The sequence below is a fragment of the Periophthalmus magnuspinnatus genome, chromosome 12 (assembly GCF_009829125.3).
Source record: "Periophthalmus magnuspinnatus isolate fPerMag1 chromosome 12, fPerMag1.2.pri, whole genome shotgun sequence".
NCBI lineage: Eukaryota > Metazoa > Chordata > Actinopteri > Gobiiformes > Gobiidae > Periophthalmus > Periophthalmus magnuspinnatus.
The window spans coordinates 15,377,793-15,395,111 of NC_047137.1; the positions used below are offsets into that span (position 1 = coordinate 15,377,793).

General features: G+C 38.7%; 1 protein-coding gene across 1 annotated transcript in view; it reads left to right on the forward strand.

The window, feature by feature from the left end:
- exoc4 (exocyst complex component 4) overlaps positions 1-17,319 on the forward strand; it is a 266,766-nt gene that overhangs the window by 205,158 nt on the left and 44,289 nt on the right. The window contains exons 15-16 of the mRNA XM_033976073.2: positions 3,636-3,791; positions 7,324-7,502. Coding sequence (XP_033831964.1) covers positions 3,636-3,791; positions 7,324-7,502 — 335 coding nt within the window. The remainder of the gene's footprint in view (positions 1-3,635; positions 3,792-7,323; positions 7,503-17,319) is intronic.

Genomic DNA, 17,319 nt, shown 5'->3' on the forward strand with positions numbered 1-17,319 from the left:
GAATCGGTGCAGTGTTGACTCGTTGCTGCACATAAACGTTGAACATTTGACGCAAACCAACCGACTTTATGTGATATTTTAGCGCCGAAACTTTTCCCAAATTCTCCATTGAAAAGAACAGGATTTCCACTTAAACGGAAGTGCTACTACAAAGACAGCGCGGTTTAGTTGGATTTACGGAAAAAGTGGGCGGGGCAGAATTAGGTCAATAGGAAGACAAGAGTACAAGAGGTATATGAACATCTGGAGCGTGTAAATGAAGTAGCCGGTTGCAGTAAAGGTATCTTAAAATCAGTATGTGTAGCGTTCGTACTGAGAAGCAAGTTCACCTCCATGTTTGTAGTACACAGTATTTAAGATGTCTGTGTAATCCCTCAGTCGTCCAGATCTGATCAGTAAGAAAAGCCAAAAGTAAAACCTGTCAACTGGACAAAAAGCGTTGCAGGAGTGAAGACGTGTAGCTGCTCATCCAAGCCTCTAGGGGCACACAAGTTTGTATTTAACACAAGTTTAAGAGCAAAGACGTTAAACAGAAATCAAGTTTTCAGTTTGTTATAATGTTTTGGAATTTATTTGAGATATACTTCCTTTATTACACTTCTGTTTGAATGCTAAACCGGACTCTGCTGTACTGTGCTACTTACAGTTTTTTCTAGCTCCTCAGAGTCACTTTACATCAGGGGTGTCCACACTTTTTTTTACCGAGGGTCAGAGAGTTAAACGGCGCATTTAACACAGGTTTGACAGAGACATTGAACCTTTAATAAGACTTGGAAGATTATTTTTAGGTCTGTGTTCAGGTTATAAAGGTAGAATCTCTTCAATTAGGACTAAAAAATACTTCCTGATCAATTGGGCCAGTTTAGGAGGAGGCATGACGGCCAACAAAAATCAGTCTGAGGGCCGCATTTAGCCCCTGGGCCGTAGTTTGGACGGCCCTGCTTTACATTATTCATTCAGTCCTCATACTGTGATGATGAAATAGTTCTATAGATTTTATAATAAATATACCAGGATCATGTAGAAAGGGTTAATATGAACATTTTAACACAGATGTAGACAGACTAGTAATACAAGACACAAAAACACAACTCTCCAGGTGCGTTTTTGAGGAGGTAAAAACATTATAACATGACTTAAAGCTCACAAGAGTCAATTTTGTGTAATATATGACCTTTACGCTAATAACAGTTAGCATGAACATCCTGATTCTGACACAATTAAGTTCATAATTAGACGCAGACAATAAAAAAACAGACTTATTTTGACCTCAAGAGCAGTTTCTATTGTATATCTACAGGGGAAAGATCACAGTTATCAAGTGGAACGTCTGTTTGAACCCCCCAAAAAAATACGTAGGCATTAATAAAGTAAAAAATACAAGTTTAAAAAGTGCTCTTAACTCATTTTGGCTGCTCAACCCTCGGGGGAGCCTCGTTTCCGCCCGAACAAGGTGCAAATATGAAATTAACTGCAGAACCCAGCAGTTTTCCATCTTAAACATATGCAAACAACGCAACTACACCGTGGCAAGTCTGTAGCAATTTGTCCCAACAGCGAATCAGATCTGCGTCTCTAAATGTCAACACACACACACACACACTTACACTCACACGTACAAACACACACGTACTGGTCCAGAGAGAGCGAACAAATAGAAAAACACATAGCCTTGTTTCATTAGCGTCGAGATGTTGTCATTAAAACTCGTGTGCATCGTGGGTCTTGATCTCATTATTGCTGGGCGCCGGTGCAGTGCCTATGACAAGCCAGTGTCTTTGTAATTAACCCGGCAACAGCGTTCTAGTGTTCACGTCGGAGATGCGGGGCTTTAATGAGTCGAAATGTCATTGAAATGAGTCGAAATGTTATTGAAATAGTAATCTAGTGTAGCCAGCGCAGTGTAAACATATACTAAAACTAAATAATAACTCGTTTATAGGGTAAAAGGGTTGGTAATTAGGATTGAGACCAGATACTAGGTCTTAGAAGGACGTTTCTGGTTAAATAAGGTTAATCATAAATAAATGGAGCGTCTGTTGCACGTGTTTATTTTATTTTATGGATCTGTTATAGTTTCCTGGAACATTCCTAGCGTTAATCGTGTCTGTTTCATTACGTTATGTCTTTATTGCACTAAAACATTTCAATTTATTTAGCGTTATTTATACAGAAGAGTCCGATGAAAGTACTCGGACTGGATTTGTTCGTGAGCGCAAATCAAAACAAACAAAAGCAAACAAAATGAATAACTGCGTACGTCCGTTTAAAATATTAAAAACAGGAGCAGGTGTGAGTGTAAATGTTTATCACCGCATTATTAAAGCGCATTTGTGGCGTCAATCTGTCCAGTTTTGCACTTTTTACTGTGAGTGGGGTCGCCTCTTCGCAGATTTGACCCGTAATACAGTGGTCCCTCGTTTATCGCGGGGGTTACGTTAGAAAAATAACCCGCGATAGGTGAAATCCGCGAAGTATCAGCTTTATTTTTTACATTATTCTCTATGTTTTTGTCTGTAAAACCCCTCACCACACACTTTATACACTTTTCTCACACAGGCGTTAACATTTTCTCACATTTCTCTCTCGTTTAAACTCTCTAAAAGTTCAAACCTTCGTCGGCGTCTTTGTCGGTGCAGAACGTTTCATCAACATTGTGGGTTTTGTCGGGGAGAAAACAAAATGCAAACGTACAGCACTTCAGAGTCACACTGATCCAACGTTTATGTAAATTTCTCTGAACACATTCTGTACTGGACAGGAGACACGGCACGGAGGAGACTGATGGACAATGGTCTACAGTCCAACAGCCAATCAGGACGCAGGACACAATGGTCTACAGTCCAACAGCCAATCAGGACGCAGGACACAATGGTCTACAGTCCAACAGCCAATCAGGACAAAGGACACAATGCACGATCATACGCCGTAAAAAAAAAAAAACACGCAAAACTGCACAAACAAAATCCGTGAAACAGCGAGACCGCGAACCGTGATATAGTGAGGAACAACTGTATGGCCTCCTCGATATTTAATCCCATACTGTTCAACATTTCATGCAAAGCAATATCATCTCCATGGAAACAAAGACGTGACAGACCTCCACTAGAAAAGTTACATCATGCAATTCAACTTTAAGCATGAACACACTCCAAGGAAAAACAAAACGGTTCTGTTTATCTGTGCATGTGACCGAAAGGTTTTTATCCTGCACTCTTCTCTTTTAATGTTAATTTTATGATGATTATTTAAGTTTTAATTTGTTATATTGTGACTTTAATGTCTTTTTGTGTACGAATTATGCCGTACAAATAAACCTGCCTTGCCTTGAATACTTCGCAATTTAATAATGTGGTAGCAAACTTTTACACGCACACCTCCGCCTGTTTTTAATGTTTCATATGGACTTGTGTACTCGCTTGTTTTGTTGGTTTTTCTGCTTGTATTGTATTTTAAACAGAGCGCCCATTAAAAAACGAGTCCAAGTTCTCTCATCGGGTTCCCCTGTATAAATAAAGAGAAAGAAAATAACAAAAAAGAATGAAAGAAGCCGACTCGTGCAGGAAAAAAACTACTCACAAAACCAATATATATATCCAAAAATAATCCTTAATCTGTTGTTTGTTTCTCCACAGAGGGATTGTCCAGTGCGAGGAGAAGCTCACCATCAGCGCCTCGTGGTCCAAAGACGAGGACATCAGTCGCCTGCTCCAGTCTCTGCCCAACTGGGCCAATATGACACAACCTCGACAGGCGCGGCAGAAGAGGGAGGACGAGGACGACTACACACGGTAATACAACATTTAATCTCCGTTTGTAACATCTGCGGTCCTTACGCTCTCCTCTACGCAATTATATACGAGTCCAATTGAGCACGTTCGATACGGCGTAGCATTAGCGTTAGCATTTGACACAACATGCATCATAAAAATGTACTAATCTTGGTGCGTACTTAAGTTGGCTGCCACATGGAGGCGGTAGAGGGGTTTAATGTTTGTAGAAAAAGCTTGATAAAGTGATATTACCCTTTAGTTCAGGCGTGTCAAACACATTTTCACCAAGGGCCACATCAGCAAAATGGCTGCTCTCAAAGGACTAGATGTAAAATAAATATACTTTTTTAACTTGTTTCTGTATTCAAGTTACAAATATTACATATGCGTTTGCCTAGATGTAAGAATATGGCTGTGTAACTGCGTGTCTCCTGGTAAAAACGACATTTTACGTCCATTATGCCTTTTAATTTATCCTGTCGGGGGCCACATAAAATGATTCGAAGGGCCACATTTGGCACGGGGGCCTTGAGTTTGACACATGTGCTTTAGTTTAATCTTTCAATCATTGGAGAATATATAAATAATGTGGCTTCTATTCCACGACTACAGCTCATTTTCAACCCTCACATATCACACGTATTGCCTTTTAATTTATATCAGCATGTTGAGTGAAGTGCCTTGCCCAAAGACACAACAACAGCCTGAACTGGATTTGAACCAACTGTTTACTGGCTATATATTTAGACAAAGCTAGCCTATATGAGCCACGGTTGAAATTCAAATTGTTCAAATGTTTAATAATGGTAAAATCCCATCATAAAAAGCCATAAATAATGAAATATGAACATAAAGATTTATTACACCAAACACCAAATTAATACAAAATATATACAATGTGAACTAAGCATAGACGTTCATAGCCATGCAAAGTTATACCTCACTGTTAGCGTCACTACTTCCTGTTAGCGTCACTACTTCCTGTTAGCGTCACTACTTCCTGTTAGCGTCACTACTTCCTGTCCAGTTTTATCTCTATAAGGTTTTTACAGAGTCTCGCTAAAATGAATAAATACTTAAAGATGAGGCAGTGGTGGATGTCACAGGTGTTAATTTGAATTTTTATAGGTTGTTTATTTATTTGAACAAAAGTGACTGTTAGCTTTGAAACCCATTGAGCTAGCTAGCGTGCTGCCGTGCCCTGACCCTATTGTGCAAACCAAGTGAGCGATCTACTCTCTCGTGGATTCATTCTTAATTCTATCCATCCCCGTCATGAACTAAAACATCTGTACAGTCTAGAAAAGTAACTTGAACTGGATATATAAATGGACGTAGCTAACCTGCTAGCCGCCGCACTCCATCGACTAAAATCCTTGTCATTTTCACCTTAAAATGTTCGTATTAACCCGCTCTACATGATCCTGGTGTTTTTATTTCACTATTGTGTCTGTAAATCAAGATATGAACAATAACGACAGACGAATCAAGCGTCTTCTTTCCCCACCTTTGCACCTGCTAGCGTTAGCAACAGGTTTGATTGACAGCGTTGCCAAGCGCCCACTCCCTGCTACACCCGCTAAATCGCTCTGAATTGGCTCTTCGGTTGCTATGATACTCGTGGATTCCTGATACGCAACATGGCTCCGAATTAGCCGCTATATCTGCTAGCCCCGATTAGCGTCATTTGACTAGAGCTTAACGCTACAGGTGACGTCACACGCACTTTGTTCAGTTTTTTATACCGTCTCTGGTCATATCCAACCAAATTATAATAACTAACTTTACCAAACCGTTCTCTACCAGTAATGCTACGTTTCCACGATAAGAATTCTGTTTTCATCATATCAAACGTACAAATAAAGCTAACCGTGCTAGAGCGCCGCGTTCAGTAATCCCCGCCCGAACCTGCTTCCTGTGTTGACCGCGACGCGTCCATAAAAGGAGTCATGATTGCTCTTTTAAACCCTCTCTATCTGAAGGAAGCGAGGAAACGGGAACAAAATAGGAAAATATAAGTGCGAGGAGACAGAGGGAAGGGAGCAGGGGAGGAAAGAAGGAAGGAAGGAAGGAGGGAGGGAGGGAAGAAGGGACGGAGGGAGAGAGGGGGGGTCAGCCTTATCGAAATTGCCTTAGAATTTGTGCGCTCTTAAGGGAACACTGGAGCCCATCGGAGCGGAATGGTAAAGTAAATAAATAAATTGGTTATGTGGCCAAAGAAAGTCAATCTCAGACACACATAGTTGGAGAGCAAAGAGATAGAGAAGAGAGGGAGGCCGCGAGGCTTTTTGATTGGAGAGACCAGACGTTTTCAGCGCTGTGAAAGAGGGATTAGCACCTACATGTCTGACAACCTGCAGCTTTAATATAGACTCATTAATGAACTACTGAACAGTACCTCTAGCAACACTGGAATACTTATACTTACGGAAATTGGTGCTTATCTTGGAAAGTTGAACATTAATAGTTCAGTTTATACCTCAGCAATAAAGTTTTTTGTACAAATCTAAGTGTCAACGAACAGTTAATTCTCAATCTAGGACTAGCAAGTTTTAAAGTGGACATATCATCGATAATTTACAATGAAGTGGAAGCCTCCTGAGCAGTTTTTAAGTTCATAAACGTTTACCAGAGCAGTCAAATTGTGTTCACAAGGCTCTGTTAGCATAGCAATAACGCTGACTAATGATTACTTAAGCACACGGCTAAAATTAAAGCTATAGTTTTACAAAAAGATGTTATTTCAAGTTAGAAAATGTGAAATACCGAACTCAACGTGACCCACAGCCAGTTAAAGAGCAATAGGCCCACCTGGCTAGCTTGGAAATTAGCCAAATTGTACAAAAATAAATTAATTTTTAAATATCAGACAGCAGACAATGAGTTCGAACAGACTGATAATCACAGACGGCATGTTAAGACCTTTACTGCGATGTAAATAATTCACCGGAGGAACGTTCTGTGTTTAGAAACGGAGGTATTTGTGTCTTGAAGCTAATGCTAATACTAATGCTAACTGAAATAAAACCGTAGCTATGTTAAAACAACGCTACAATCCGAATGATTTTGCGCAGAAAAACAATGGACTTATCATTAGATGTATTTTCATAAAGTTGTTTTGTTCCGTTTTGAGATTTAGGTTGAGATTAGATTAGCATTAGCATTAGCTCTGAGACACAAACAGCTACTTTTATAAACACACACGATTCCTCCGGTTAAGTGCGTACGTCGTCGTAAAAAGGTTTTAACGTGCCATCTGTGATCATCCGTCTGTAACCTGCTGTCCACCGTCTGACATTAAAATTTTGATTTATTTTAGCAAGACTCCGCTAACTCCGCTAACTCCTCCATAGAGAATTGATGCTGTAGCTAGTTTTGGTTCCCTCTGTGTTTTGACTTGCGTGGTAAAAAAACATATTCCTGTTTTGTTCCCAGAAGAAGAGAAATTACTTGAAGATCTCAAAACAAAAAAAACAAAAAAAGTCAAACATTGGCCGTGTGAATTACTTTAAAACTGTTATATCAATCCTCGTGATGTTTTTTGTCCCAGGACGGCGTTTGCTAAAGAGTCGGAGGTGCTGACCGGTAACCTCGGCGACAAACTGATCCCTCAGAACGAGATCCTGCGAGACGTGAGTGACCTGAAGGCTCTGGCCAACCTCCAGGAGAGCATGGAGTGGCTGTCCACGCGGCTCCGGGTTTTCTTCAACACTCTGCCCCACATGACAGGTCAGCTCCACACTGCCTCTGCTGGTCGATGGTATAAAGTGCACTCGACAGGTTTTTACGGCTTTGGAAATTATTACTCGGTTTGACGGGAAGTGGTAAAGATTTCTTATAGTTTTATATCAGTCGAGTGGCAGCTTGTGGATAAAAAAAGTTGAGAAGAAAAGTACAAAAATAGACCTAGAAGAACACTGAGTTGAGAATATATCTGCTTAAGTCATCAACACGGAAAATTACATCCAAAGTGCAGGAACAGTTTATGCACAGGGAACATATTTTTAGATCATTTAAACTTACTTTTAATAAAATAAAGCTAATTTATGTTACGTCTAATCATAAATATTGTGCCATTTAGATGTGTTTTGGTTGTTGTTTACGTTACGGTTGCTAGGTAACAGTTATGAAATTACCTCTACATATGTCATATCTTTTTTTTTTTTTTTTTTTTTTTAAATTAAAACTCAGAACAGACAGAGTATTATGAAGAAATACAGAAAGAGAGAGGAAAAAAACAGTACTAGGGGTTGTCCATAAGATTTAGAAGGCTGCTCTCAAAGGGACAGATGTAAAATAAATCTAACTACTTTTTTAACTTGTTTATTAACTCTTTCTGTATTTATTACTTATTCAAGTTACAAATATTGCATATGCACTTGCCTAGATGTAAAAATATGGCTGTGTAACTGCGTATTTCCTGATGAATTGAGATTTTAAGACCATCACATCTTTTAATTTATCCTGTTGAGGGCCACATAAAATGATCTGGAGGGCCACATTTGGCACGCGGGCCTTGTGTTTGACATATATGGTCCGTTGCATTTTAAAGTTTTATAGCATCTTTCTTTTTTATAAAACTTACAGATGAGAAAAACCAAAACCTAAAAGCAAAAACCTGTCCATGAGGAAAGATGGTGGCTGACCCTCCACCAGAAAAGTTCCATAGTACAGCTTTAAATACAGTCCTAAACTGAACTGATTGTGGTTATATATTAGCTGAAGTGTAGAATGTTTGTCCACTGATCTGAAGTTTGGTGGTTTGAATCCCTGCGGCGCGATTCCAGCTTCCAGAGATAAACATTGCCGTTGTGTCTCTGAGCAAGACATTTCACCCAGTTTCAGACATTTTCTCCTGATTTGAAGGACTTTGTGAGGATCTTTCACCATATATATATACTTATAATATTTTAATTTGAATTGCTTAAATATTATAACAATGAGGAACTGTTGCCATAGCTTGTAGTCTTCAAATTACACTCTTTTTTTTTTTTTTTTTTTTTTTAAACTTTACAATATGACTATTTATTTGCCTCATTAAGTTTCACTTCAGACTCGAGGTACAATTTAATTTTCGATGGTACCGTTTGAATATTTTTGTCTCGGATGCTCTGCTGCTGTTTGCTCGTAAAACTAGTCGTGTATGAAAAGATGTTATGAGTTAAACTTAGTGAACCTTAAGATGGAAAGATACAAAACGCAAACACCGTGACCTCATTTATGTATTTTCCACTGACTGAAAGATTAAACTGAAGGGTAATATCACTTCATCATGTTATTTTTTTTTTTTTTTACAAACGTTAAACCCCTCTACCGCCTCCATGTGGCAGCCACTTTAAGATTAGTAGATTTTTATGACGCATGTTGTGTCAAATGCTATGCTAATGCTATGCTATTGCTAAGTACAAAGAAAGCTTCAGTCTGTATGTAGTAGAATAGGAGATTTTTATTATTAGTTTTGTATGTGTCAGATGCTATGCTAATGCTAGGTTTTTCTGATTTATATTGTACATTGTTAGTTTGTTAACCATTTTAATTAATTATATTTTTTTCCTAATTAGCTAAATCTTCATTGCTCATTTCTGTCTCCTGCCATTTCATTTACACTCACTCCAGTCTTATTTTTATTGTAGCCGTTATCTTAATATATTTGTCTTGAGTCGGGGGTTACGCTACGCTAATGCTGAGTTCAAAGAATGCTTCAGTCTGTATATAGTAGCATATTAGTTTTTTATAATTAGTTTTGTATGTATCAGATGCTATGCTCATGCTATGCTAATGGAGTGGTTCAGTCTATATATAGTAGATTTTTATTATTAGTTTAGTATGTGTTGCATGCTGTATCGAATGCTATGCTAATGCTATGCTAATAGGTGTGAAGTCTAAATACAGCTTCAGAAAAGATCTCAAATGCTGGTGGATTGGTAACACTAAAATCCTACTAACCTTACTGGTCCATAACGGGACACAAAGTAAAGTTTTCCGGTCATTGTGGTGTTTGGAGAGTGACATAACCCATGGAGATTGTATTGCTTTGGCTGGAAGGTTCCACAGTATGGCATTAAAAGGCCTAGATTATGCTGTTTTTTTGTATCTAGTATGATGTAAAGTCGTTTCCTCATCACAAACAGACTTGAAGTTGTGTTTTTTTGTTCCATTCGCACACGTTTAACACACAAATCCTGCAAGAAAAAGTGAAATAACTACCTTTTTTTCTTTGCTACATAACTCCATAAACCTTTCTTCATATATCTGATGTCTTCTGTATGTATATAAAAGCAGTAAAAATAAACTTTAGACTGGTAGTGTATATTTGGAGCTTGCCACACTGCCCAATAAACCAAAACCGTCACGCTAAACCCCGCATCCTGCCGTAGCATTGTTAGCTCTCGCCGCTATGTTTACCTAGCGACTCTCCCTCCTGTGGCTCATTAAGTTCCTGTTTGAGAGCATCATCACATATTACCTTCCCCCCGTCACACAGCACTTTACACTAGCTCCAATTAACTGCTCTGGTGCTGTGTTTGTGCGTGCGTTTGTGTGTGTTTGTGTGCGTTTGCGTGAGGCTAATCAGAGCTCCTCAATGCATTTTAACCACGCCATCCGAGTCATCACTTCTACTCCGCTAATGGCTTGTTATTGTAAGGTTCATATGGGTTTATTTCATATGTTTTGAATGTAATCCGCATCATGAAGTGTGTTTTAATCTTCATTACCACATTAAAGGCAAATTACCTCTACTTACCATTTGCAATAATTATTTTGAATCCCGTTATCTTGTTTATTAGCGATAGTAATCAACACATTAAGGGCTAAGTCTGTTTATCCACGATTTAAAGGTCCTGTGTTACGCAAAACTGACTCTTCTGAGGTTTGAGTCGTGTTATAATGCTGTTACATTATCAAAAACAGACCTGGAGTTGTGTTTTGTTTCATTCACACGAAGCTCAAACGCTCCGTTCCACTTTGTGATGTCATGAAGTGGTAGTTTTCAAGTTAACAGCTACTTTTTTTTAACCTTTTGTTCAGTAGAAATTGGCAGTTCCAGAGTTGACATGATCCAAATGATTCTAGAAATGAAGGTGTGTGGAGTTTAAAAACACAGCGGAGCACTTCCTGTATCACTCGATGACATCACAGGGTGTAACCGAGTGTTTTCTGCTTGAGAGAAATTGAAGAACTCAGGCTAACTACGCAGGGTTTGTGCGTTAAACGTGTGTGAATGAAACAAAAACACAACTCCAGGTCTGTTTGTGATGAGGAAACTGTATGAACATGTGTGTGAATGGGTGAGTGGTTCCTTGATGGAAAAGTGCTATATAAATGTGACCACGGACCAAATTTCTTGCTCCTAAGTCTGAACTCTGCTCCAAACCACGTGCTTTTGGACATCGGATGGACTCTAGACCCCAAAATGAGTGAATCTCCACAACCCTGCCTCCATTTTTTGTCGTCCCATAATAGTGTTGATATATTCGAACTCAAAACATACACATTTTTCTAATATATGGTGGTAAATTGACACATTTTTATATAGTTTTTTTCCATTTTCAAGTCACTCAAAGCGCTTTACATCAAGGAATCACTCACACATTCATCATTCAAGCTGACACTGGGGGCAAGGTGGGTTAAGTGTCTTGCCTAAGGACACAACAACAGCATTCACCTGTGGGAGAAAACGATCAGATACCGTCATAGTTCGGACCATAAACGATGCCTAAACTAGCGATCCGGCGGCGTTATTCCCGTGACCCACCGGGCAACGTCCGTGAAAGCAAACTCTTGGGGTTCAGGGGGGAGTATCGTTGCAAAGCTGAAACTTAAAGGAAGCTCGTTCTCGATTCTGCTGGTGGCGGTACGTGGCCGTTCTTCGTCGGTGAAGCGATTTGTCTCGTTAATTCCAATAACGAACAAAACTCCAGCGTGCTAACTAGTTACGCGGCCCCGTGCGGTTGACGTCTAACTTTTGTTTATTTCCAGAGCTAGTTTTCGAATCGCCAACCTTGATATCAGAGGCCAAACGCTCTACTTTTTTTTTATAGCTACCGAGCTTTAAAAACTTCATATAGTTTCACGAATTCACGCACAGATTTACAAAGGATTAAAAAAAGAAGTAACTTAAATAACCGCACCATTGTCGTACCGCCTCAGTCCGCGCACACATCCATTCCCGCCGCCGCCGCTTTGTCACGGCCCCTCCGTCTTCCCTTTTCTCATTTTCCTCATCAGACTCCAGCTATTTTGCCGTCCCCTATCTCAACTTCCCTTTGCACATAAAATAATTAAACGTGCATTTTCAGATATTCTTATTTGGCCTTGACTCACTTTGTCACTATCTCTTTTCAAACTCCCTCTCCTCTCTGCTTCCCCCGTCCCCCAGATAAGAATTCAATGAAAGTTGGGTGCGGGACGTGACATAATTGCCGTTAATGGCGGCGGGCTCGCGCATAGGAACGCACGGGGCAGTTACTTATCATGTGAAGACAGCATCCATGTTGGTTATTATTCTGTGTTTGCGGAGTTGATGTTACGACTCCCTTGAATGTATATGTGTGTGTACATAAGCATAGCAGATGGGACGTTACCTTATCTCATTTCTCGGCCCCCCCGCCTCCCCTCTGTCCTCCTCTTTGCCTCTCCAAATTGGATTTTATATTACAGGAGCAGTCAGGTATGAACAACTCATTTTCCTCTCGTTTTTTTTTTTTTTTTTCATTCTTACACTCGTCTTTTTCGCGGCTTCTCTCCATTTCGTTGGATAGATATATTTTATTCTCAAGTTTTCGGGCTCGTCTTTCGCTATTGTGGTGCCCGTGTTGTAAAGGCCTGAGAGATACTTATCAAAGGATTGGTAATAAATGCAGGGAATAAGGTAAAGGGTTTGGCGTTGTTATCGTGAAGTTTGCGGCGTGCGGTGTGTGTGTGTGTGTGTGTGTGTGTGCGCGCGGGGTTTCCGTTGAGACGGGCAGGCGACGTCGACGAGGAAAGTTACAGGTCGCATCCGTGTGTTTCTTGGGGTTTTAGACACTGTTTGTCCGACTCAAGACGGATTCAGGCAGTGCTCGGGATTTCGATTTGTTTATTTGAGCGACGCACGAGAAACGAAGGAGCTCATTGGTCACTTATCATTTTGAATAAAGTAATTTGGTTTGGTGAAGTTTGTAAAATGGGATGTTTATTCTCGTTCCTTTCTTTTTTCCTCCGTTACGACCCGAGTGGATTAAACATATGAAAGAGGACACAGGAGTCAAACGGGTTGTGAAAAGTTGAATAGTTTATTTTAAGTTCATTGTAATTTACTTTAAAGTGCCCCAAACATCTTCTCACGCCCAAAACAAAATCACAACACAAAGGGTGACCTGACGAGGCGGTAAAACAGAACAACCCCCAACCCCGTAGAAGCCGACATCATCAACCTAAAAGTGAAAACGTCCCCAAGACAGACGGTCCCACCAGGTCCAACACAAAAGTCTAACTGCAGCTAACAGATATCGTGCAACCTTCTCCGAGCGCTGACAACGACGAGTGCATGCCCCAGGTGTGCAGGGCGAGGAGGTGCGCAGGAGCAAGAGCATAAACGCAAGAGAGCGCCCCATGGATCGCGCCCCAAAAACGAGCGTAAATATACAATAAACGTAAGATAATGGGGCAAAGGAGCTGTGTTTGTTTTCATATGGACCAGGCGTTTGTCCCTGATTGGCTAACCCACCTGTCAATCACGCCCATTTGAACTCTGGTGGATTCACACTCACATCTTTTTAAAGTTTTGTGTATTTTGTGGATATCTGGGTAGAAACGCTTGGAAGACAGGGGTGGGATTAAATAAGTTTTATCTTCTTACTCGTTTTTGAGGTTAAATAAGAAAAATATGTGTACTGGATACCTCTGTACTGACCTCTTTTGTTCTTTAATCTGCTTGAAATAAATAAAAATAAATAATTATAAATAAATAAAAAATTAAAATAAATAATTAATTAAAATAAACAATTAATTAAAAATAAATAAATATAAATAAATAATTAATTACAAATAAATAAATAAATACATTAAATACATAAATAAATTAATTTAAAAACAAAATTGTACTGTAATAAATCCAAGGTCTCGATGTTCAATGCTCTAGAACTCACTCCCTCTTCTGCGACATCGACTCTCTCGTTCTTCAAATTCCGCCTCAAAACTGACCTGCTCAGACAGTTCTACCCTTGAGAACCAATCAAACCTTCAACCAGTTTAGTACAGTGTCCTTGGGTGCTTTGAAATGCGCTTATAAATAAAATATATTATTATTCAATGCCATACCGTGGATTCCAGGTAAAGCAATATAGTACACACATATACGTATACATATATATTTGGGTTGTGAATGATGCATTGCCATTAAGAATCCATTTTCCTCTCAGTATGTTTGCTAATGACACTAGCTTTATGTTTATTTTCATTCGATTAGGATCCTGTCAACTAAAAATAGCAACTTTCCGACCTTTATAAACCCGATTCCACACTGGTCCGGTACTTCTGCACAGTTCTGTATTCTAAAAGTCTGCTTGTATCAGATAAGGTGATAAGACGCCTGGCCGTGAAGGTGGTCTGTGGTGCCTGCAGCGTTTTAAACCTGTCCAACTAAATCTACCTGGGAATATAAAGTTGCGGAGACATTTAGGGGTCAGGACCAATGCACCAGTTTCCTTATCTGTAAATGTGAATGCGTTTAAGGCAAATGTAGGAAAAACTAGGCACGTTTCTTCGCATGTTTTAGTGAAATACGTCTAACTAGCACTTAAAGACGCACTATGTAACTTTTCTGGCTGAGGGGCCGTCACCGCGGAGATGATATTGCGTTGCTTGGAATGCTCAACCGTTTGGCATTAAACAAATCTATCTTGTATTTATTTCATTACAGGTGTTATAATGCTACAAATATCTTGGAATTTTCTTGCATTCTTACGTGACTGGAGTCGCCTCTCCACAGATATGACTTGTAACTTGAACTGATGAGTAAGTTTAATGCCATATTGTCAGACATTCCAGGCAAAATAATAACATCTGTCAAAAAAAGCTTGAAAATCTATATTATATTATATTATATTATATTATATTATATTATATTATATTATATTATATTATATTATATTATATTATATTATATTATATTATATTATATTTTTATTTTTATTTTTATTTTTATTTTTATTTTTATTTAATTTATTTCATTTAAATGTATTTAATTTTTTTTTGTTATTTTTATTTTATTTTTATTTCTATTTTTATTTTTATTTTATTTGAAGTTTTATTTTTTAATGGTATTTATTTTTGTTATTTTTTTGTATAATTTGTATATTCTGCACTTTTGATTTATGTTTTGTTTTTTTTTTGTTTTTTTTTTATCTACGGAGCCAAGCAGATGACAGACTCTCCGCTCACCAAAAAAGTCACATATTGTCCCTTTAAATATATTTGTAGCTCTATTTCTATAACATTGTCTTTACCCAAAGTTCACCTTGTATTGATTCCATTATAATAACTGTTATGGGTTTAGTTTTCCGTCTCAATGTTCTGTTCTTTTAGCCGTGAGCTCCCTGTGCACAGATGTTCTTCTACTTCCAGAGGCATCAGAATAATTAATATTTCTTGTGTTGCTCTCTCTGCTGGCCATTCTCAAATCATCCATCAGCTCTGTCTACAGGAAAACACGATTTGGACTCAAAATGAACCCCCTCCTCACCTGCTCTAGCGCTGTGAGATAAATGTCCAGCTCTGACAGTTTATTGAATGTCTTCCCCACTCGTCACCTCCGTTTGACTTCTGTTAAGTACTTTTAGAGCGACGCAGTTTAAAACGAACAAAATGGCCGACAGTGGCTCAGTGTTAAATTAGTCATTACCGACTCAAAAGTGGGACGTGTAGACTGTGTATATATAAATGGACGCAAGCTAACCTGCTAGCTGTCGTATTCTAAATAGGAAGTGAATCATGTGCGCGCTTCAGGCTCCACTGACTCTGGCTCCAATTCACTTTCTATTGAAAAACCATGGCGCCGCTCTCTGTACCTGCTGCTGTCAGACTCGTCATTTTTGGTCTTAAATGTTCGTATTAACCCGCTCTACATGATCGTCGTCTTTTTATTTCACTATTGTGTCCATGATTCAAGATATGAGCATTAATAACACTCACTTAGTCCACGTTATACTCAGGTGCGACTTATACTCAGATGCCATTTATAAGTGAAATATATGTTTGTTTGTTTTTTTCTTCATTGTTATGCATTTTTTGGCTGGTGTGACTTATACTTTAATGCGACTTATACTTTAATGCGACTTATACTCCAGTGCGACTTTTACTTTAATGCGACTTATACTCCAGTGCGACTTTTACTTTAATGCGACTTATACTCCAGTGCGACTTATACTTTAATGCAACTTATACTTTAATGCGACTTATACTCCAGTGCGACTTTTACTTTAATGCGACTTATACTCCAGTGCGACTTTTACTTTAATGCGACTTATACTCCAGTGCGACTTATACTTTAATGCAACTTATACTTTAATGCGACTTATACTCCAGTGCGACTTATACTTTAATGCAACTTATACTTTAATGCGACTTATACTCTTGTGTGACTTATACTCCAGTGCGATTTATACTCCAGTGCGACTTATACTTTAATGCGACTTATACTTTAATGCGACTTATACTCCAGTGCGACTTTTACTTTAATGCGACTTATACTCCAGTGCGACTTTTACTTTAATGCGACTTATACTCCAGTGCGACTTATACTTTAATGCAACTTATACTTTAATGCGACTTATACTCCAGTGCGACTTTTACTTTAATGCGACTTATACTCCAGTGCGACTTTTACTTTAATGCGACTTATACTCCAGTGCGACTTTTACTTTAATGCGACTTATACTCCAGTGCGACTTATACTTTAATGCAACTTATACTTTAATGCGACTTATACTCCAGTGCGACTTTTACTTTAATGCGACTTATACTCCAGTGCGACTTTTACTTTAATGCGACTTATACTCCAGTGCGACTTATACTTTAATGCAACTTATACTTTAATGCGACTTATACTCCAGTGCGACTTTTACTTTAATGCGACTTATACTCCAGTGCGACTTTTACTTTAATGCGACTTATACTCCAGTGCGACTTATACTTTAATGCAACTTATACTTTAATGCGACTTATACTCCAGTGCGACTTATACTTTAATGCAACTTATACTTTAATGCGACTTATACTCTTGTGTGACTTATACTCCAGTGCGATTTATACTCCAGTGCGACTTATACTTTAATGCGACTTATACTTTAATGCGACTTATACTCCAGTGCGATTTATACTTTAATCCGACTTATACTCCAGTGTGACTTATACTTTAATGCGACTTATACTCTTGTGCGACTTATACTCCAGTGCGATTTATACTCCAGTGCGACTTATACTTTAATGCGACTTATACTTTAATGCGACTTTTACTTTAATGCGACTTATACTCCGGTGCGACTTATACTTTAATGCGACTTAT